This window comes from Drosophila innubila, assembly GCF_004354385.1.
Source record: "Drosophila innubila isolate TH190305 chromosome 3L unlocalized genomic scaffold, UK_Dinn_1.0 0_D_3L, whole genome shotgun sequence".
NCBI lineage: Eukaryota > Metazoa > Arthropoda > Insecta > Diptera > Drosophilidae > Drosophila > Drosophila innubila.
This window is the reverse complement of record NW_022995376.1, coordinates 8,786,295-8,808,906: the sequence shown is the minus strand read 5'-3', so window position 1 is coordinate 8,808,906 and position 22,612 is coordinate 8,786,295. Positions and strand designations below refer to the sequence as shown.

At 40.1% G+C, this 22,612-nt stretch overlaps 2 protein-coding genes across 2 annotated transcripts; both read left to right on the top strand.

Moving 5' to 3' along the window:
- The first annotated feature begins 12,719 nt into the window (after positions 1-12,719).
- On the top strand, positions 12,720-14,003 carry LOC117786982 (odorant receptor 67d-like). Its single transcript, XM_034625417.1, has 3 exons — positions 12,720-13,480; positions 13,537-13,726; positions 13,782-14,003. The coding sequence occupies exons 1-3, from the start codon at positions 12,720-12,722 to the stop codon at positions 14,001-14,003; spliced, it is 1,173 nt and encodes a 390-aa protein (XP_034481308.1).
- A 1,265-nt stretch (positions 14,004-15,268) lies between these two features.
- On the top strand, positions 15,269-16,433 carry LOC117786979 (odorant receptor 67d). The gene is made up of 3 exons (XM_034625414.1): positions 15,269-15,906; positions 15,969-16,158; positions 16,224-16,433. Exons 1-3 carry the CDS (start codon positions 15,269-15,271, stop codon positions 16,431-16,433), a joined length of 1,038 nt encoding a protein of 345 aa, XP_034481305.1.
- Positions 16,434-22,612: the final 6,179 nt, after the last annotated feature.

The window sequence follows — 22,612 nt, the reverse complement described above, 5'->3', positions numbered from 1 at the left end:
TTGTTTGGTGCGACAGTTTTACGCGCTGTCCCTTAATAAGCCCTATGAATAATGGCCAAGGCTTAAGGCCGAAAACAAAACCGAACCGAGACTCGAAACAAGTCTGTGGATAACTGCAACAATTGCTCATGTGTGTGTATGAGTCACATGTGTGTGTGTTGAACAAAATGGCGATGAATATGAGCACATTTGGTCATAGATAGCGAATGAAAAAGAAATGCCAGAATACAGAAAAATGTATGAAAGAAAATAGCTGAAGAAAACTGAAAGAAAAATGCTGAACACAAGATGTTCAAACTGTGGGCAAGTGGACTGCACAAATGCCACAAAAATTGCGCACAATTACGGAGCAAAAGCCCAGGCAAGTTCCCTTTCCCCTCTGTTCCCCCTTCTCCACATCCAGTTAGCTCATACCCATCGCACCTTATCCGAGCGGAAAAGAATTATTACGTTGAATTTTCTTTCGCTTTTTCGTTTTTAGGAGTTGAACAGCATAAAGAAAGCAAAAAGAAAAAAAAAAAGAAATCTCATTTTTTGATAGCAGCAGCAGGAGTCGAAGGACGGGCAACAGGGTGGCCAGAAGTGGCCTGCAAGGAGTAGAGCCAGGACACGTCTCACGTGCACATGACAGTGGAGTAAACAATTTCATTTCGCGCGGCCAGCTCAGCAGGAGCAGGAGCAGAACGATAACTGCTACAAACTAGGCACAAGATGCTGCCAGCAGCAACAACAGCAACAACAGCAACGACAACAACAACTACGTAAACAACAACCATGAACAATGACAGGGCACTTGAGTCTCTTCTTCTTTTTTTTATTTTCCTGCCCAGTCCAGCAATAACAACAACAACCACCACCACAGAAAGCATAAGAAGTTGCGTAAATATATATTGTCCTGTCGCTATTTGGCGTGGGGTTGAAAGGACGCTACCATAAACAGGAGACACTATCCAGGAGCTGGTCGTGGGCATTGAATGTGAATGTGAACGCAGTTAGTCGAGCGTGCCTGGCGGCCTTTAATGCGTGCCTCTATAAATTTTGCACGCCTTTTGTGGCTGTTGGGCTTTTGGTGGGCGTTGCACGTGGCCTGACCAGTTTTTCCGAAACTGTCAAATTGTTACTGCTGCTCCTTTGGGGGTAGTCGAAGCAACGGATTTATTTATGTCTTTTATTTTCATCTTTTTGAATACAAAATCTGCATATATTACACTTAAAATGGGTTTCAATAACAACATGTTGTAAGTAGTCGATTTTGCTGCTTTAGAAACTCATACTATCACTATCGTTTTCATCCTGCTCAACTTCAGTGTGTAAATGTGGATCAATTGCACTATTGTCATTATATAGTAAGGATTGGTATTCTGCCTGATATATAAAGTTATTAGAGTTGTCTACTACCTCATCGGAAACCGGAACGAAATCATCATCATCTTCTTCCGAAGATTCGTCTTCTTGAGCGCTATCTCCTTGCTGCGATTCATCATCCTGTTCTTCTTCACCTTTCACTTGCTCATCAATAGCATTCACAACATTTTCATTCCCATCATCCGAGGATTCGTCTTCTTGTGAGCTTTCACTTTCCTGCGATTCATCCTCCTGTTCCTCTTCACCTTCCCCTTCAACTTGTTCGTCAGCTGCATTCACAACATTATCATCATCATCATCATCCGAAGATTCATTTTCTTGAGAGCTTTCACTTTCCTGTGATTCTTCCTCCTGTTCCTCTTCCTCTTCCCCTTCAACTTGTTCATCAGCAGCATTCACAACATTTTCATCATCATCATCCGAAGATGCATTTTCCTGTGAGCTTTCACTTTGTGTTTCTTCATCCTGGTTCTTTTCATTTTCATTATGAGCGCTCACAACATTTTCATCATCATCCGAAGATTCATTTTCTTGAGATTCTTCCTCCTGTTCCTCTTCATCTTCCCCTTCAATTTGTTCGTCGGCTGCATTCACAACATTTTCATCATCATCTTCCGTAGATTCATTTTCTTGTGAGCTTTCGCTTTCACTTTGCTCCGATTCATCGTCCTGTTCTTCTTCTTCGCCTTCATTTTCATCATCATTGTCTACTGACTCAACTTCATTGGAGCTTTCACTTTGCTGCGACCCATCGTCTTGCTCCTCCTCTTCCCCTTCCTCTACTTCTTCATCTCCTCCTTCTACATCTTCATTTTCATCATTGTCATCTAAGGATTCATCTTTATTTGAGCTTTCACTTTGCCGCGATTCATCATTCTGCTCGTAATTATACTCCAGCTGTTCTTGTTCTTCAATAGCATTATTATCATCATAATTTTCATTTACATCAACGGCATAATTACTATCACCATATTGATACACTTCGTCATCTTTCGAGCTCTCACATTGCTGCTGTTCATATTCAACTGCCTGTTGATCACATTCATCAGCAAATGCGTTATCATCATTTGAGAGTTCCATATCTTCTTCATTTGTGGCCTCACATGGTTGTGACTCATCCTCCTGTTGATAGAACTGATGAAGATATGAAAAATCATCATGGAGGGATTGATTCTCTTCCTCATATTTTGCTTCACAATGCTGCGATTCATTCTCCTGCTTACATTCATTTGCCTGTTGATCATATTCATTAAAAAATGTGTCCTCATTATCTAATGATTTCTTCTCTTCGTCATATGTATCCTCCCATTGCTGCGATTCATCCTCCTCTTCATATTCAACTGACTGTTGATCATATTCATCAACAAATGAATCATCATCATCAGAAGATTCGCTCTCTTCTTCAAATGTAGCCTCACAATACTGCGATTCAAAATTTGTCTGGGCAAAGCAAGCCTTTATTTTAAGGATATCTAGGAACTCTAGCCACTCCTCATAACCAGCTACCTTTTCAGCAGGGCTTTTGGGTTCCTTTGATGCATCCTTTGCTGTCTCGACGCAAAATCCGAGCAACAGATTTCGGGGAGTGGTGTGCAATTTATAAAAAGGAGCTCCTTTGCTGGCATATGCCTTGATCAGAAAATCTTCAGTACTCAAAGTAGAGCATTTGGTAGTCGCCTTCTTGGCTGGACTTTCATCATTTGAATCGTATTCCTGAACTAGGCGCTCAAAGTCCCAAATCGTCATCTGGCAATCCTGTCCGCCCACCACAAAAATATTGTTGTCCAACGGAAACTCAATGCAGTTTATGAAAGCCGTGTGATATAATAGAGACCGAACTAGTACCTCCTTATCGATGTCCCAAACAATAATATAATGATCGTCAGCTCCTGTGACCAAGTAGCGTCCACAGATGGAATAGGCAATGGCATTAATAGTTCCTCTGTGACCACTGAAGACGCGCACTTGAAGGGCTTTTATGATGTCCCACAATCGGACGGTACAGTCGGCTGATCCTGTGGCCAAGTAGTGTCTATTGGGATGGAATTTGACACAAACAACCTCAGCCAAATGGCCAACGAGTATACAGATGGACTTCTTGTTGTCCTGCGTCCAGATGCGAGCCGTTCGATCATCTGATCCGCTGGCAAAGTAATATCCAGATGGGGCATAGCTCACACAATAGACAGGTAACGAGTGTCCTGGATAGATGACGACACATCTCCAGGTGAGCAGGCACCAGCAACGTACAGTCCGATCCTGCGATGAGCTGAGCAGGAAACGATCGTGCGGCGCAAAGACGCATCCATAAACAGGACCCTGGTGGCCATAGAGTTTGCGTGTCATCTTCTTATTGGACTCGTCCAACATACTCTCGTCAATGCCAGACATGCTGGTGTCTAGCTTCTTTAGACAATCTGCTGGCTTGAGCTGCACCAGCTTCGACGAGGTCAGCGAGATGACATGAATTGTGGCCGATGTAGTGCCAATTCCCAGCATTGTGGTGTTGCTTGAGAATGAGGCGCAGATCACAGTCTCCGTGTGCTCAATGGCCGTGTATATATAGGCTGAGGGGAGATTGTCACGATTGAGGGGCATGCGATGCTCCTCGTCGTCCTTTTGTCGCTCCACATCCCAACGCTTTGGCATAGGAGTATACAGCCGATTGCCGGTGGGCATTTGCAAATTTTTAGTGGGAGATGCTTTGGTCTTCTTGGAACGCTTTCGCCGCAAAGGCCGAGGACTAGTTGGCTCTTTAAATGTTTCGCTAGTGGCCCAGAAAATCTTCTCCAAAGTCGCACAGCCAATGCGAATATGCTGACTTGGCTTCCCCTCATTATTATTTGAAATGAGATCGAAGTGTCTCAGAAACGTTAACTGCAAGGATCGATTCCACGATGAAATTAATAACAATAGCAAGTTGTAAGTATCCTCAGACACGGAGACCACGATCTGATCCTCATTCTCATTGGCTAGCAACTTTTTAGCCTTCTTCGGTAGATCTGCAGCGGATTGCAGAGCCATCAATTTGTCCACTCGACCCATGTATGAATCATCAATGAATCGCAGAGAGCCCTCCACGAAGGCTTTACCCCTCCGAAACTTTCCGCTGGCAATCATACGCAGATAAGCCATGACCATGACCGGATACAGAAAGCTATACACTTCGTACTTGAAGCGATTGTGCACTTTATCAACGAGCTTGCGAAACTCGTGAAAGAGCTGCTCGTAGTCATTCAACACATTTGACTGCGAATAGTCCGAATTGATCCTATCGTAATCACGTGAGCTAATTCTATCATCCTCACAGTTGCCGTCATCTTCGTAAAAGTCTCTGCCACTGACGACCTCCGTTATTATCGTTTTGGTTTTCTGACGCCAATTGGAATCATCGCTATCCGATTCCTTTCCGGAAGTTATCGATAAGTTATCATCGGCTGGCAATGCGTTGACATTCTCTTCTTTAACCACTGGCAAATCGAACTCTTCTGGATTTAACTTCTCTGTTGTGCTAATAATGGAAATACATTCGTTGGCACTGGAACTTGAGGAAGATTCATCGTTTTCTTCTTTATTTATAGTGGTCAACTTTGTCTTCCTCTTGCGGACTTCATTCCTTGTTGACTTTATTTTCTCAAAGCTAACGGGTTTACTTGTCTGTTCAGTGAACTCATCAATTTCTTTTTTCTGTTCTGCTTCTTTAATTTCTTTCGTTTTCATAGTTTGATTTGTTGCTTCCTTCTCTACAGTTATTCGCTGTTCAAATTTGGGAAATGTGAAATCAAATGATTGCATTGCATCGGCTATAATAGAAAGTGGACCTGGAGAAAACACTTTGCTGGGCTGTTTGCTAATCGATAAGGAGATACATTTTATTAATTGGAGCAATCGGTTAAGTGTTCAGTTAAAGCTAACCTTTCTCTTTTGGACGAACGGTGATGATGTTCATCTGTCAATTTTGGTATATTGCTTGATTCTAATGGAGTTTCAGTTAATGAATTTGAGCTGTGGTTGCAAACTGGAAAAAAAAAATTCAGTTTGCATTCATAATTATTTATTAAATACATAAAAGAGCTGTGAATATTAATAACCACTAGTCATGAAATGATCAAATCCAATATACTCGTATTCATCCTCTCTGAAATGATATACATAGTCGAACTCTACATTTTCATCAGGGGAAGGATTAAATTCACTTGCGGGAATAAAATACTCTCGAATATTCCTACCTGTTCTAACTATTTCTGCCCATTCTTTATCTAAATCTGCCCGCCGATTTAAATAATCTTCCGATTCTGATGAAGTATCGGAATCTGAGCTATTCGAGCTTTCTGCACCAGATTTTTTCTCTATCTCTTTATCTTCAATTTCCTCAGCTTCCTTAGTTTGTAAATCCATTTCGGCTGTTTTCTTCGGTGAATTGAGTGATTTTTCCATGTCAATTGCGTATTTAGGTTTCACATCCAACTTATCATCTTCATCTGGAGACTTGAGCGTTAGGTCATTCATACGATTATCCAATCCAAAAGCTTCCACGGTTTCAGTCTCATGTTCCCCTAAAGTTATTTTTTCACGTTTAGCTTTTACGACTAAGCTGAACGCTTCAGAGGACCGTTTTCGGGATGTTGTCTGCTGTGTGTCTTCTGCATCCTGTGATTTTGCCGCATCTTTCGTTGGCTGCTTAACAATTATATAATGTAGTGTTAATATATTGTAAAAAAAACAACTTACAATTTCTTCTTTTCTCGACATAACAATATCTTCAAATGGAATAGTTCTCTTAATAAAATTGTTGGATTGATGTTCAGGTTTTTTTATTTCGAGCGTCTACAATGCAGTAGTTGACAATAAAATTAAAGTGCCTGTCAATCTAGAGACAATATTATCGAGAGTGAATCGATAACAGTGAAATTAGGAGATGCTGGCACGACTGCTTTTGATTTGATATTGGTCACTTTCCAGAGTTTACAAGCGCTTTTATAGTTATTGAAAACAAAGAAATATTTTTTGTTTATATTTTGGATCTTTATTGTTCAAAATTAGAACGCGAACGGAACAAATGTTCTTATCTTAAATAGTATACAAGATTAGCATTGACACTTTTCGCATGACTTGCATTGTTTCTATTCAACGATAGTCGCAAAGTAGGTGATTATGCTTAATCCATAATTCCTAAGCTGGATTAACAACAAAATTATCGATAAACAGTTTGTCCCATGATGTACAATGTACATATGTTAATTTGTTGGCTTATAACAACAAAGTGTACAAAAACTAGCTGAAAATAATGCAATTGTAATTTTGAAGCAAAATTTTCAACTGTAATTTCGATGCTCAGTTTCCAATATTTCAAGACTTCACATTTTCCTTTCCTCAGTCATCATAACATAACATCGCATTACATATCGGAAATAAAATGCTGGCATTAAAAAAATCTCCTAGAGTGTGGAGGGTGAACCGTGTTCTGTACTACAGACTTTGTAGCTAAGAAAAAAAATTTAATTTGCATACCCAATATTCAACGGATTTGCTGCGTTTCTATCCCATGCTACTGGTTATTATTTTTTATGTTGTAGCTTATCGGGAAATTTCTGTTATTTTTATTCTTCGACTGGACGTTGATGCAATATGTTTCGCAAAATACTCCACAGAAAAACACATAAATTAATGTAATGCATTATTAGTTAATGTTTTTAATAAAATTGTGCATGTATTTTCAAACCAAATATTTCTAAAGTAACTATGAACTACTATTATTTATATAGTATAATTCACATATTCTGTAATGTGAAATTCTCAAAGTGTTTGTCTAAATTGATATACCCTTTATAATACCCTTCACTGCAAGAAAACGTTCAAAACCCGCAGAAACTGAATGCTGCTGCACATTGAATGAATTTCAGCCTGCATATTGTTTTATAATTTCGCTTTGATTTATTACATGAAATATTGCAGCAGTAAAAAATGTAAAAATGGAAAAAAAATATTTTCGAAGAGGAAGCGCATTTTATAAACACAGAGATATTCAGTAGATAGATAGAAAATGCAACTGGCATTTGTCATTGGGACAGCTTGAAGGCGCAATTGAAATGCATCATGTTGTTTATATCTATGTATTACATGTGTCAAAATTCAAGGGCTATCATTAGATGCAAACAATTACAGACAAAGGCCTCATTATATCCAACAACAATTGAGAAGCGAGCAAATCACTTGAAAGTGTAATGTAGCCATAAATAAATCACATCACATCGCATTATATTGAATCGGTTCGGATGGGATCGCATTCAGTCGATGCAACTGCAAAATAATCCATTGTAAAGTGTCGAAAAAGTGCAATTGAAATGCAAATCAATGCAAATCGATACTTGAATCATCATCAGCAGCAGCAACAACAAGAACAATGAATGAATGAATGATTCATGCCTCGCACGCGAGCCACATTCAAATGCAAATGTCAAATGCCAAATGCGAAATGCAAATTGCAAAAATTTGCAACCAATGCGATTTTGGGTGGGTCTTGCAGGAGTTCGGGGCGGATCCAATGGGATAGGCATAGGCATAGGCATAGGCGTCAGAGTTTAGAGGCTACCCGCTGATCTGTGAACAATCAAATCAAAATAAAATGCACCACACACAATAAAAACTGCAACCGAAAATAAACATAGCAAACAATGAGAAACAGTGGTTGCTGATTTTAGCACTTCCGGTTAACTGTTGCTAATTTGATTAGAGAGTTGAGCTCGAAACAAACTTCTATGTTACGAGAAATAGCAGTTGGAAAAACGTTAAAATATTTGTTCGTTTTGTGCTGCCAACTTATGCAAATTTGAACGTTGTGATTTATGTGGCCTGCGAGACTGCAAAGTTTGCTCTCTTGGGATAACTAGACAGCCAGGAGATACTGTAAATTGAATTGAGGCATTTCATAGTTCGTAAAATCGTAAATCGCTTTCACACGCATTGCGCTTTTGTGAATTTAATTTCTGGCACCGTTTTCATCGGCTTTCATATTCAAATTCCATCTCAATCATATGCGCTGTCATAAGACTCGAGCCTTCTTTATGTCCTTTTCAGTTCGCATCAGAACTTGTTTGTGCTTTAGCCAGAAACCCTTTGTGCATTGTTCCCTCGCATCCTGAACTTGTCCCAGACATTGTCATGCTAATTGCCGGGCTCTGAGAAGATGAAAGATTTTGAGTTGAGTGTGAGAGAGTTTGTGAGACAAACAACAATCAGGTAGGATTGTCGCTGATCGAGGTTGAGTCTATGCAGGATGTGATTATTTAGTTGGTCCTTAAATGCCAGTGCGTATAGTCCTTGCCGCAGGAAGAGTGTGTGTCGAGTAACTTAAGAAAAATATTAAATTATTTTAAAAATTTAACATGAATTCATTTACTTAAAGTGCGGTGTTTAAGTAAACAGAATAATGTCAAGAAAGTGAAGCCGACTTTATATTTCAACAGCAATTATTCGGACTACAACGCCTTCACAAAATGTTCAAGCCACGCCTACTAGAACGCCCCCCACTCGTTCAGAACAACAACACATTAACACGGCCTCCGACGCAATTTAACACCAATTACAATATCCGTTACATCTAATTATTGTAAGCGCGCCCACAAGGAAGCCATTTGCCCAGTGACTAAATTAAAGAAAAACATGCAGCAGTTGGAGACACAAACAAGAGAAAAGTAAAGAAAAGAAATGAGAGAATCGAAAGGAAACCGCATAAGACAAACCAAACATTTAAGGTGGAACAGACGCAGATTGGCCGCCATTTGTGGTTGCCAGGACATTAACAATGGCAACTACAACCACAACAACACAAACACGGACAACAACAACGTCGAATTGGTGCTCATAAAACAACAGAGCAGAACCAGGAATACCCATGAAATATGACGATGATGGAACCTGAACAGGGGGCAGTTAAACTGTGGTTGGATCTCAGTTTTGTTGTTGTATGCCAGTATTTGGGTGGTTGGGTGGTTGACTGGCTAAAAACATTTCTTAATTTTCAACAATTTACGCTGAAAGCTTTCAGCGCTCAAATGACGCACTGTGCTGGGTCGTTCGTCCTGTGGTTCGTGTCCCGTATCCCGTGTCCCGTGTCCCGTCTCCTGTGTCCTGTGTCCTCGGTCCTGGCCAAGGCGACGATGATCTAACGCCATTATTTTGCTTCCAAACGACAGGCAGTTGTTAATGGGGCTTACCACTTAAGCGCGACGGCATTAAATAAACACGCGGCTACAGTCCACTTCCGTCCACGCCCACTTTCTACTCGCCCCCCCCAAACACCCTTCCCTGGTCTTCTCGGATGTCCTGGCAAATTAATTAACATTGCGCGCGTTCGCCTGCAGCTTTTCCTGGTACTTGCTTGGGTATTCTTACAATTTTTTCTTGCTTTGTATTTTCATGTCTTTTGGCGGTTTTGGCTGCTGCTGTTTAATTGTGTGGCACTTCGTCCTGTATGTCCTGTGTCTGTGTCTCAGCTTGGTAGCCAGCGGCAGTTTAACAATTAGGAAACGTTTAAAGTTTGCGTAAGCTTTAATTTGAAACGCGGTTTGGTCGGGTTTCTTTCGGATTGTCAGGCAGAAGCAGAAGCAGGAACCCAACCCACAGGCAGGACATTGAGCATACGCGGCACGTATTTACATCCGTTTGACACCTTTGTGCCCCGTGGCCAGGAAATGAGCTGCCCCGTACGTGACTCGTTTCACAAAAAGCCTCTCTATGAAAATATTTGGCAGTCTGATTGTTTGCTGCAAAAGTTTTGGGCATCATTTCTTAAGAAATTGCCTGACCTGACCAGAAGGGAAGGAGTTATACTTGAAAAAGTTGCCAACTTTAAGCAGTTCTCCATTGTCACATTTACTGCTGTTTAAAATTCCAAAATTGTGCACTCGCTCAATTTCCTTGAGTCCACAAAGTAATTACCCCCGCAAGAAAACTCAAAGATTTCGCATCAATTTTTGTTGCCGTGTCCTGCCGGAATAATTAGTGGCCCATTGATGCTGCTACGTGCCAAGCACAACGCCTTGCGGCAAGGACAGACCTGGCGGACAGACCTGCCATAATTGCAATTAAAATGTTCGCCAGGATGCCGCGCGTGAAGTGCAAACACTTTGGGGCAACAACACAAAAATTCGAAAAAAAAAAAAGCAGTAAAAAAAATAAACAAAGATTGCGCAAATTAAAATATAATTAGAGATAAACAAGACCAAACAAGACGTAACAAGTCGAAACAAGTCCGCAAGAAGCGCTGGCAATTAGCAGAGCTTCAGAGTTCACTTGAGACGGTGGCGCCGCCTGTCGGCCAGCGGCTGCGGCTGCGGCTGCACGCACTTTCCACTGGAATTGTGCGACTGGAAATTAGCGTCTCCTAAGACCACCCCGTACCCCTCAACCACCACACCACCACAGCACACACTGCGTGTGCGAGTAGGCACGAAATAAACGCCGATTAAGGGAGGGAGACAGAAAGAGAGAGAGAGACAAGTCGCTGCCGCTGCTGGCGTCGCTGTCGACGTCGCGACGCGTCGCGTCGCGTCGCTACCTGGCAACTAACGAGCCAGTAATTTTGTGAGGCAACTAATGCTGCCTCAAAGGCCTACGCTGAACTTTTGCATCAGCTTCTTGAACGTTGCCTTGGCTACTTTAAGCCAACGTCGTCATCCTGTCTTTCATATTAAGTATACGCCGCGTTTGGCTCATGTGAGCGCAGCGCATCGCAGAGCAGGGAGGGAGGGATTTGTACTTGGACTCAGCCCTTAGACTGTGAGGGTCGTTTTTTTTTTTCTGTTTTCTCGTTTTGTTGCCGAGGCCACACCTTCCGCAGGGGTGACTGAAACTGAAATTTTCTGCATGCGCCGTCAACGTCGACGTCGACGTCGCTTTTACTTTTGTTTGCTTGGATTTTCGATAGAAAAAGAGAAGAATATTTTTTGTTGTATATAAATAAAAAATCTACATTGGGCCGAGCATTTGGCGAGTGTACGAGATTGGGTGGGAAACGAAATCTGCTTTATGAAATGTCAAAACTTCAAAGCGAATTTAAGTTAAATGCAAGAAAATGAGAAAATATACACTTGAGTGCGTATGAAGAAACATTTTCAACTGCGCAGCCAGCATCATCATTTTGTTGTTGTTGTTCTTGTTGTTTGTTTTCCTTCGCCAGTTTTTCATTGTCCATTGCACGTCGTTAGGTTTGTTGTTGTTGTTGTTGCTGTGTTGTTTGAACTGTTGTTGATAGCCTTTATTAGTTGTTGGGCCAAAGCTTAGGCGCATTACATTTTCTTTTGCACTTCCTGCTTGGACTTGGCCCAAACAAAATGGAAGCGAGATTTGACGAGATGTGGCCTCGTGCGTTGTGTAAATAGCTTTTAACGCTTTGGGGTACATAGACTTTGATATGAGCTTTGCTTATGTCATGACAAAAAATATTTATTTATTATGTCGATTGTTATTTTAGATTACTTGTTCTATACTGATTAATGATTCTTGCATCATTAAAGTTCTTAAACTTAATTGACTCTATTTTACATCTTTATTACTTCATATATTTTAAATTTAAATATTATTAAATACAACGTTTAACTTCACTACTCTAAAAACTTTCCAAAAATTTTAAATATGAACTAGAAATTCTATTATACTAGTACTTTTTTTTTATTTGAAGAGTAATTTAAAGTCGTTCTAATATAAATTTTGAATTTTTTACTTGTTTTTCTGTCGTTTTTTTTTTGGCATACAATTTTTTGTACTTTCGACAGAAGATTTTATTAAAAAATTGTATATTAAATCAATTGCGTGCAGCTTTCGTTGGGGTGTTGAATGTGCTCATGCATAAAGTGGGTGGGTGGGAAAGGAAAATGCCCACATTAAATGGTTTAAATCATATTACGACCATGGAATACCGAGAATTATAATTCCATACGGGTAAATTAAAATTGTTTTAAAATATATATAATTGCCCCTTTGGATTGTTTTACCAATCACCTTTGTTACCTGCAATTAAGTTGTTAATAATGTTAAAATATATACATCAGTTTAAAATATACCTTAATTTTTGTATAAGACATAAATTTGAACTACTCTTTCAGTTTGTTTTAATACAACGATTTTGTTATTTATATGTTAAGATATTGTTAAATGACTGCAATTGTTAATCGATACAAATTAATAAATAAAATGTTAAAAGTCAGACAATTTAAACTAATTGCCTATTGTTTTACCCCACAATATTGTTGTCTTCAATTAACTTGTTAATATTTTGACATTTGCTGTCAATGAAAGTCAATAAAAGGAACCTTTTTGAGGTCTCCAGGTTCAATTGCTCTATCGTCTTTACAATGATCGATTCCGTTGCAACTCGGTTCCGCAAGATTATTAAACTGATCCGCTTCTGTGTAGGGATTTGTGGAACAGATGTGGCTGATCCTGAGTATCATATGTGGGCGCTGACTTACGCCATTATTGCCGTAATATTCTTCTTTTTCGCCTCCAGCGCATACACTATGTATGTGGGCTTGGTGCTTAATAACGATTGGACTGTGATCCTACAGGCATGTGCCATGGTCGGCTCAGCGATTCAGGGTCTGACAAAGCTACTGTGTACGGTGAGCAAGGCTCCGCTGATGCGACACCTTCAAGGAACCTACGAGTCCATCTACGAGGAGTACGAAATAAAAGGGGGCGAGTATACGAAGTACCTGAATAATCGCATCAATAACTTCTGGAACTTGATGATGGCATTCATGTGGGTTTATATCATTCTGGTTGTCGGATTGGTCTCCCATCCCATCTTTTGTTTGGTTTTCCGCAACGAGAAGTTCCTTGTGATGCAGTTCCTCGTTCCGGGAATCGATCGAGACAGCGACAGTGGACATCTAATGTTGATTACGTTGCACGTCATGTGCCTCTGTTTTGGTGCCTTTGGCAACTTTGGTGGCGACATGTATCTCTTTCTGTTTATCTTAAATGTACCCTTACTGAAGGACGTATTCAAAGTGAAGCTACACGAGTTCAACGAGGTTGTCGAGCAAAAACAAGAGTATAAGAAGATGGTTACCATGATGTGGGATTTAATTGCCTGGCATCAGAAATATGTTTCGTAAGTGTGCTTAATTTTTAAGTTTAAAGACTTCTTAAATATCGTTCATAATCTAGCATTCTACGTGGCACGGAACAAATCTATAATATTGTTATGGGTGTGCAGCTTTTTTCTGCCTGCGTTGGAATCCTTTGCACCATTTCTTGCATTTTCATTAAGGTTTGGCCTGCAGCTCCTGTCTATTTGTTCTATTCCTTTATCGTGCTCTATACCTTCTGCTATTTGGGAACTGTCGTCGAGACTTCGGTTGTACCCGACCACCTCAAATAAATTCTATACTTTACTTAAATTTCCATTTTAGAATGAAGACTTTAACTTTGAGATCTATAATAACTGCTTGTGGTATCAGCTGCCTACAAAGGAGCAAAAGCTTATCATTCTCATGCTGGCCAAGTCCCAGAATGAGTTGGCTCTAACTGCTGCTTCTTTTCTACCCCTATCGATGGCTACGGCTCTGCAGTTGACCAAGGGCATATACAGTTTCAGCATGATGTTATTTACCTACTTGGAGTACGAAAAGTGAAGAAGATTCTTTCTTAAACAAGTATTTGATTATGTGCACCATATATTACTGATAATTAAACCACATTGAGTAGTTAACCAACTTGTTTCAATTTTAAGAAAATAACTTATCAATTTGAAATAAAGAAAAATAAATAAAGATATTCTGCACTCAAATAAAAAATGCCAATTTAATGTCTAGGGAAAAAATAATATGGTGTAGAATTTTCCGTATGTATTACCTAAACAGCTGGTAAATCCCAGCTAAAGTCTTTACTTTATTGATTTTTAAGCCCAGTGTCGAGGGTATAATTTGCTTGTGCCAATGTATGTATAAAATATATTAAAATATATGTTCTTGAGCAGCAGCATCATCCGAGTCAATTAAGACATGGCCTTCTAGCTGTCAGTCTGTTTGAACAAACTAAACTCAGAAATGATAAGAGCTAAAAGCATAAAACTTGATATTTAGGCTCCTTTTATGTGCAGAAAAATCAAATCATCGAAAAATCGAGATATTTTTGAGCTACATCTATATACAGATGTGTTCTACAAATTTATAACAGCGCTAAAGCAATCCAAAATCAATTGCTTTTAAATGTCGAAGAGAGTTTTGAGAGATTTGACAAAATTAAATATTTATTCAATTGAACTAAAATAGCTTTAAAATTGATTTAAGATACCAAAAAATTGTTATAAAAGATTAAATCACTGACATTTAAAGAACACCAACATTTCGAACAGTTGTTTTCAAAAAAATTTGTATTCAAAGTGTTTAGAGATTTCTGGAACACACCTGATTGTGACATTTCATAACAAGCTCGAATGGTATTAAAGAAATTACTATTTTGTCGAGGATATCTGGTATTCGTGACCTCTCGACAAAAGAGTTCTTACTAGTCAAGCTTGAAATATGCGTAGTGTTATTGAAATAAGGTCAAGTTTATTAAAATGTCAACTGTCCCTACAATATCTTTAGCTAATATAGGACACCTTCGACTTACTTACACGAAGCGTGTTGCATGTGTCATGACACGAGGAGACAATTACCTTGTGCCCTGGTATAAATAGCGAGAATTACGCGACAATTTCTCAATTAGTCGTCCTCGATTGGAGAAAGTCGCAAGTATGGCGAATGATTTAAAAAGTGCTCAGACAGTTGAGTATAGTTGCGTGTCGCGGTATCGTCGAATCATAGATCTCGTGAAGATTTGTGCTCGAATCTGCGGTGCAGATATATCAGATCCCAATTATCGGATAAATTTGATGACATACACGTTGATAACAATGCTCATTATCTTTTACTCCTGCACCATATACACGATTTACGTGACTGTACTCAAAGATGGAACCTACACGATTGTCCTGCAGGCAGCCTGCTTTGTGAGTGCTGGTGTCCAGAGCAATGTGAAGCTCATCTGTTTCATAACGCAACGCTTCAGAGTGCGAGAGGCGCAGACGTTTCTGGATGATACCTACAAGGGTTACGAGAACAGAGGGGGCAATTATCGGAAAGTGCTGTTGGCGAGTATTGCGGCTACAATGAAGGGCATCAAGGCGTTTGCCTTCATTTATGTGCTCGTTGTGTTGGCCTGCTCCGGGTTTCCGATAGTCTACAATGCCCTTTACGATGAAAGGATTCTGGTAATGCAGTTCCTGTTGCCCGGCGTGGATCCTTCAACAACTGCTGGATTTGCTTTACTAAGTGCTCTGCATGTGTTCTGTCTTTGCTTGGGAGCCTTCGGAAACTTTGCCAGCGACATGTATTTCCTCACTTTCATCGGCAGTGTGCCGCTCCTGAAGAACATCCTACGTTGTAAGTTTCAGGATCTCAATGAGATGTTGGACAGGGAGTCGCAGCCAACCAGCAAGCAAGTGAGAGATGCCATGATGGATATTGTGATCTGGCATAAAGAGTATCTCAGGTGGGTTCTAGTCGCCCTTATCTGTCATCTGTCATACGGTTCTTTTTAAAGTTCATTTGTAGATTGCTCTTCTGTACGTCCCGGATATTTTTTATCATCATTTTTGCTCATATATTTTGCTCGGCTGTGAGTGTTGTGACTACCGTTTACTGTATGCTGATTGGCGTTTGGCCCGCGGCTCCATTTTTTATGGTTTTGTCCCTAGCAAATCTTTATTTGTACTGCGGCTTGGGCACCGTTGTGGATAATTCGGTGGGTAGAAGCTAAAAGAAGACTCCACAAAGAGTTGCTTGAATTGATTTCTGTTCACTGCACAGAATGATGACTGCGCTTGTATCATCTACACAAGTTGTTGGTATAAACTCCCCATAACGGAACAGCGCGTTGTGCTCCTCATGCTGCTCAAGTGTCAGGGCACGGAAAGTCTCACCGTGGGCAGTATGTTGCCTCTAACTGTTGCCACGGCGTTGAGCATAACCAAAACAGTCTACAGCATGCTGATGTTGCTGATGAGAGGACGCGATTAGTGACCCCAAAGGTTGGAAGGAGAAACATCTTCATCTCCGTTCCCGCTGCTGCGCGGCTGATTAATTTTAGCTTTTTGTCTAATGAACTTGTCCGCAAGAATTTAATAAACATTGCACTACCCCGCTTTATGGGCCACAAAAAAAAAAATGACCAACGTCTGCGGCGTGGTGAATAAAAAATAGTAAAAAAAAAAAAAACAAGAGCACAAAAATAATGAATGAAAATAAAGTAAAGGAAAAATCATCTCTGGTAAGTTGTAAAAATTGTCTTTTAATGCCACGAAAATCCAGCAGATTGCCACGTAGTGCTAATAAAATAAAGTTATGCCCAGGCATAAAAAATCCACTGAAAATTGTGAGAAATAGTGTGTGGTTTGCCTTTTTTATAATTTTTTATTTTCACTTATTTTTTTTCTTTTGCTTCTTACAAAAAATGGCGTTGAAAATTGTGCGCGCGCACAAGTTGCCCCGCGATGTGGCGGTAAACGCATCATTAATCAAATGTCCGGCGCCTAAGCACCGTTATTCATCATTGCCTCTGGATGAGACGAGCGACCCAACCCGACTCCCAATCCCGCCGCCATATTTGTTCTCTCTGCGGCTGATTTTGTGGCTGAAAACTTTGGGATTTCGATTTCGGATGAGACATGCACCTTACCATTTCAAATCCACTACTGTAGAATTGGTATTTGTGCTTAAAATAATAATAATTGTGAAAAATAATATTTTTCATCTCGCATAAAAATTTCTACAAATATATGGTATTATTAAGAAATTAATTAATTTATTATCATCAAGTCGTATTAAAATTAATATATATTCTTTTTATCAGAAAAAAAATTTGGAAAAATATACTCTGTTTTTAATTTAAAGTATTTATTAATGATGGTCATTAAAATAAATGAAACGAGACTTTTCATCTACTCGATTGTATCAAAGATTTTAAATGAAATATTTAATTAAAATATTTAATTTATGTGATTTACATTTTTTCTAATTAAAATTATTTGTAGCTCAATTAAATGTCGCTGCAGCCAAGCAAATAGCACTTCACTTGCTGCTTGCAACATTCAAGGAGCCACACGTGTATCTGAAATTCTGAAATGCTAAGTCGCAGCCAAAATCAGGCAAAATAAGAAATTCAGCCACCCTAATGGCTCATATCAATTTGGCTCAGACGCGTGCTACTGATGGTTTTGCTTCTATTTTCTTTCTTAGCTTTACTTTCGTTTTCTATTTTTTTTTTTTTTAAATTTTTTTTGGGTGCTTTTATCCGTATTTTCTCAAGAGTGAGGCCGGATTTTAATGTACTAGTAAAGCACATTTTGTGGGCAACGGAAAGTTACGGCCAAGTTGTTTCCTGGGCTGACAGTGAATTTTGGGCATCATAAATCAGGCTTATATTTCAGTAAATCATCAAACACGCGACAACTTTTAGAGGCCACTGTACCGATCTGCGATGTTTATTGCTAATGCTGCTAATGGAGTTCTTACATTAAAGATTGCCCAGGCAGAGACAGAGACAGAGGCAGAAGCTGCGGCTGACGTTGTTGTATCTGTTTTTTTTTTTTTTTTTTTTTTAGCCGGATTCGGTTATCACAACAGCATCAAATGTTGCTCTAACACCCCTTCAAGTGTCAGTTACATATTGTCGAGACAACAAAATGCTTCACTTTCCATCAAATGGGAAAACAAGCTGCCCAAAAAAAAGAGAAAAACAGAAAAACAGAAAAACTCGTAAAAAGGTTGCAGACAAAACGACAAAATTTGCATACGCAGCAGCTGAACAGGATGCGGATGCGATACTTTTTTTTCTCTCCTGTTTTTGTTGTTGTTGATGTTGTAGTTGTTGTTGTCTATGCAGGAAGTGTGTGCACATTGAAAGGTTGTAGAAATTCAGTGAAAACAACGTCAAAGAAATGGCTACAAAAATGCCGCTAAACTTTGCCAGTCATCCGACAGCTGCCCAGCCCAGCAACCAACAAAAAAAATAAAAATATAAAGTAAAAAAAGGACTTCGACCTCAGCCTCCCCTCAGCATGGTTGTTGGTTGTGTTTTTTCTATTTTTCGTAAATTAAATAGAAATCATATGCAAATTCAAATTGAGTTTTCGATTAACCCTAAAATGCCAGCCCAAAATCGAGCTGAGATATCATATTTGGTTACACTCTGGCCAGCTAGGACTCTCAGGACTGTGAGGACCTTCAGTACCTTTCGCTTTCACATCACGTCGACGTGTTTAAGTACGCATCATTTGCTGTTTGTTGTAATTTAATTGGTTTGGCTTTTTAGCAGGTAACTTGCCTTCGTCTCAGTGTCAGCCAATGAGGCAACTAATTTATTCGGAGACGTCACGAAGTGCTCTTAAAAGGGTTGCTGTGTTGCACGTGCAACGTTCTTGAGAAGTTGCTTTATTAATTATTATTCTAATTAATAAGAAGTCTGCCAGGCTGCCAATTTGCATATGAGTGACACAACAGGACATTCGCTTCCTGTCACGCAGCCTGCAGGATAAGGTTGCTGCCACAAAGGATAAGGTTGAGGCCAAATGCGACGATGAGACTCAAGTCGGGGCACGTTTTAATAGAGAGCAGCAGAGTGAGTGTGGCAGCTTCCAAGGGGCATGCCTCATGCATAATGCAAGTGATGCAAAAGACGCGTGAGAAACTGACAGGATCTGCAGGATATTTCTCACCTTGAGAAGAACTATCCTACAGACATTTGCAGCTGCTTTATGTATATCTCTATATCGAATAGAGCATCAGATGATCATCATTAAACATTACCTAATTATCTATGGAGCTCAACAGGTCCTGCTGACAACTCCCTGCCAATTTGGCAAATACGAAATGCAAATTGCTAATCCTCATTGATAGTTTTTCACCCTCGTGTTAAGTGAAAGTCATTCAACCCTCGTTGCATGCTATTGGCCAATCGTTTATTGATTTTCAGTTGCCGATTTGCCAAATCGACAGTGTCAAATGTCAAATCAATTAAGTCGCAAAATCGAATGAGTCCAATTTTAGAGGGTCGCAAATTCCCTGTTAACTTTGTTTGGTTGTGTGTGTCATTTACATTGTCATGTTTGCTAATTCCCTTTGTTGTTGCCTTGTTGCCTTTTTGCGCCTATTTTTGCAATTTCACTTTCACTCTCACCGCAAATCGCTTTCTTTTGTTATCGGATATCGTTTGGGGTTGTACCCCGGGAAAGTGTGCCAATTCTCTCGTTGTGCTAATTATGAAGTGCCTATGACAGGCGATTCGGGATTTGTCTTTGTTTGAGGTGTTGCAATAGAAAACAATATGAGAATTCTAAAAAGATCTGAAAGGACTTTCAAATAGTTGAGTTGATTCGTTATGATTTAGCTGGCTTTGTTTTGACTTTGTTTGCAGCTTAAACATAACTGCGATAATATTTGTTTGGCGTTTGTCTTTTGATACTGTTTTTCTTTTTGTTGTTCAGCTTCAGCTTCAATGAAATTCATAAAAATTCAGCGCAAAACAATTTCTTTTATGGGCATTTTTTTTTTTTGAATGCCCCGCCTACTTGGGAGTTTTGCTTGTGGGGGCGGCAGCTCAACGAAATTGGTTTTTAAAAATATTCCACATTTCAATCTTTCGCTTCGGCTTTCCCCCCCCCCGTGTTTCAGCCTCCGTTTTGCATAGGCTGCGGTTGCTACCTTCGTGGCAAGTTATGGGCCAGCATTATAATAAAAGCCACTGCCACTGCCACAGTTACTGCCACAGCTACTGTCCTCTACCGAGTGTCCTGTGGGGGACAAGCGCCTTGGCTTTTACTGTCCCCACAAATAACAATCAAAATGTTCCTGCCATTGCCTTGGCAGCCAGTCAGCCAGTCAGCCAGTCTCCTTCGTATTCGTAATCTTCGGCCGCAGGATAAGCGCCGCTGTTGGCCTGGAAATTGCCACGGCCAGGCTCTAAAATTACAGGTGCCTTCGCCTAATGCAAATTTGTGTATGGCATATTTTGTGACTCTGCCTGTTGGACACAAAAATTTAAATAAAAATAATTCGAAATTTTTGTGCCAGCTTTGCGAAAAAATCAATTCTTTTTTTTTTTTTTTTGCCACAATTTTCAGTTTTTGCTGTCTGATGTTGATTCGATTTGTTGCCGTCGCAGTTGGCGTAGAAGTCTTCCAGCTGATTGTCATCATTCAGGCTGAAAAACAGATTTGCCTCCAATCAACGTACACTTAATTTCGTTTATTTGATTGGATTTGTGTTTACATGGTTGCCTGCCTCAGACACACACACACACACACACATAGAGCGGCCAAAAATTCAAATTCGTTTTGAATTTTTTAGTCGCTGTGGCAAATTAGAAAATCAAATCAGTTGCCCCAACTAAAGCGTTTATGCAACAAAATTTATGAATATTGAAAAATTAAATAGAAATGTTTGCTGTGCAAAAAGTCGTCTTCCCCCTCCCCCATCTCGGTTAGCCACCCTCAAGTCAGACTTGCCAAAAAAAAAAACATGGCTTCGGAAGTGGTGCACACATTTTTTGCTTTTTTGCTTTTTTACTTTTCTGCTTATTCTTTTTTTTTTGCCTTCGACCATTTTTCCAATGATGGATTTTCGAAATTTTAATGGTTGCTCGCTGCTCGGCTGAGCAGGCGCTGAAGAGGCAGCCCAGTCAAGTCCCAGCTCACAGTTCCCACTGTCCGCTAACCTCTCCGCTTTCCCCTCTCCCCGCTCCTCTCTTCCCAGTTGCCAGCTTGAGCTGCCGTCGCTGTCGTCATCTGCTGTTGTCAGGGTGGTGCGCCTGTGGGTGGGTGGTGCTTTTTTTTTGTAGTAGGGTTTTTTTTTCTCTTCATTTCCTTTGTTTGGCAGCCATTGAGGGTAACGTTGACTGTGCCCGTGCCCGTCTGTGTCTGTGTCCGTGCTGTGGGTGTAAACTTAAGGGATGGAATCGATATTTGTTTTCTATAACAGGCAACAGAATTGCCACCCAGACAACGCGTCGCGACTTCGGCCTAATCTAATGCGCCTCGTGCGCGTCTCTCTGGGGCCTTAAGGCCTGCTGATGTTTACCCCTGCTGCCCCCTCCCTCTGATTCCTCCTGTTCCTCCTGCTACACCCAATCACCCGCCTGGAGTCGCTACAGTCCTAATCAATATGCGCAAATGATAATTTTTAATGGCTTCCGAACGCGTTTGTTTATCGGCAACGTTCGCTGATTTGGCCATATTTGATTTGGCCAACGTCAAGCGCAAATTTAATTTTAATGCCGTTCTCGACGCCTCGCCAACTAAACGGAAATTTAATTTCCAAGCAACCTGAACACAGCTCAGCTCAGTTGAGTTCAGCTCAGTTCAGTTCAGTTCAGCTCAGCTAAAGTTGAGACCTGGCCAAGAGAGTCTGAGAGAGAGCAGCACTTAATGCCGCCCATATGCTGTGGCTTTCTTTCTGATTCCTTGCTGCTTCTTCTTCTTCTGCTTCTCAGCTTTCGCCTCTTTTGCCACTCTGGCAACGCCTTTTGTCTGTTTTCCCGATATTTAAATGCTAATTGCTTTTTAATACGGTAATTTTGGCTGTTTCGAGGCAAGCTTATTGCGGATTAATTTTACAAGCTAATTTCTTATGTAAATGCCGCGCATTGCATGTTGTTTTTTATTCCAGAGGGCACAGCGTGAGGTAGTTACATTTTGTGGCAGGTAAACCGTGTACAAATGCAAATTTGAAAGCGTCTGCTTTAATTAGAAGGTAATTTAAATTATAATAAATATTTCAGTTGCAGCTTAAGCTGCGTGTTCCAAAGTCCTTAAAGATTGAGGGCGTGTCCGGTACTTTAAGCCAAAGATTAAGTGGCCAAGCGTTTAGCATTGATATCGAAAGTTTTGAATCTGATTTGTTATCAAGCAGAAGCTTAGCTATTTTAAGCGCAGCAAATTCAACTGAAAGAGAGAATTTTTGTGATCTGATAAATCTTCTAGTTTTTTTTTTTAGTCCCCAAGCATATCTGTTACGAACCCAAAATCGAATTTGAGCAAGCAACGTCGCTGATTATAAAAGTGAAATCGTATCCATGCTAATTTTCAAACCATCATTCAAAGCAAAAACTGAAAACGAGCTGACAGGCCAAACTAGGGAACAATCCTCCCAAAACACACAGGGACAGACGGACAGACGGACAGTCGCAGAGACAGACACAAACC

Bases quoted from the DNA above. Each gene is read 5' to 3' on its own strand.
- LOC117786982 (XM_034625417.1), top strand. From the start codon at position 12,720: ATGATCGATTCCGTTGCAACTCGGTTCCGCAAGATTATTAAACTGATC. The intron at 13,481-13,536 runs GTAAGTGTGCTT...TTCATAATCTAG, and splicing joins TGGCATCAGAAATATGTTTC to CATTCTACGTGGCACGGAAC. The intron at 13,727-13,781 runs GTTGTACCCGAC...TTTCCATTTTAG, and splicing joins GAACTGTCGTCGAGACTTCG to AATGAAGACTTTAACTTTGA.
- LOC117786979 (XM_034625414.1), top strand. From the start codon at position 15,269: ATGCTCATTATCTTTTACTCCTGCACCATATACACGATTTACGTGACT. The intron at 15,907-15,968 runs GTGGGTTCTAGT...GTTCATTTGTAG, and splicing joins TGGCATAAAGAGTATCTCAG to ATTGCTCTTCTGTACGTCCC. The intron at 16,159-16,223 runs GTGGGTAGAAGC...TTCACTGCACAG, and splicing joins GCACCGTTGTGGATAATTCG to AATGATGACTGCGCTTGTAT.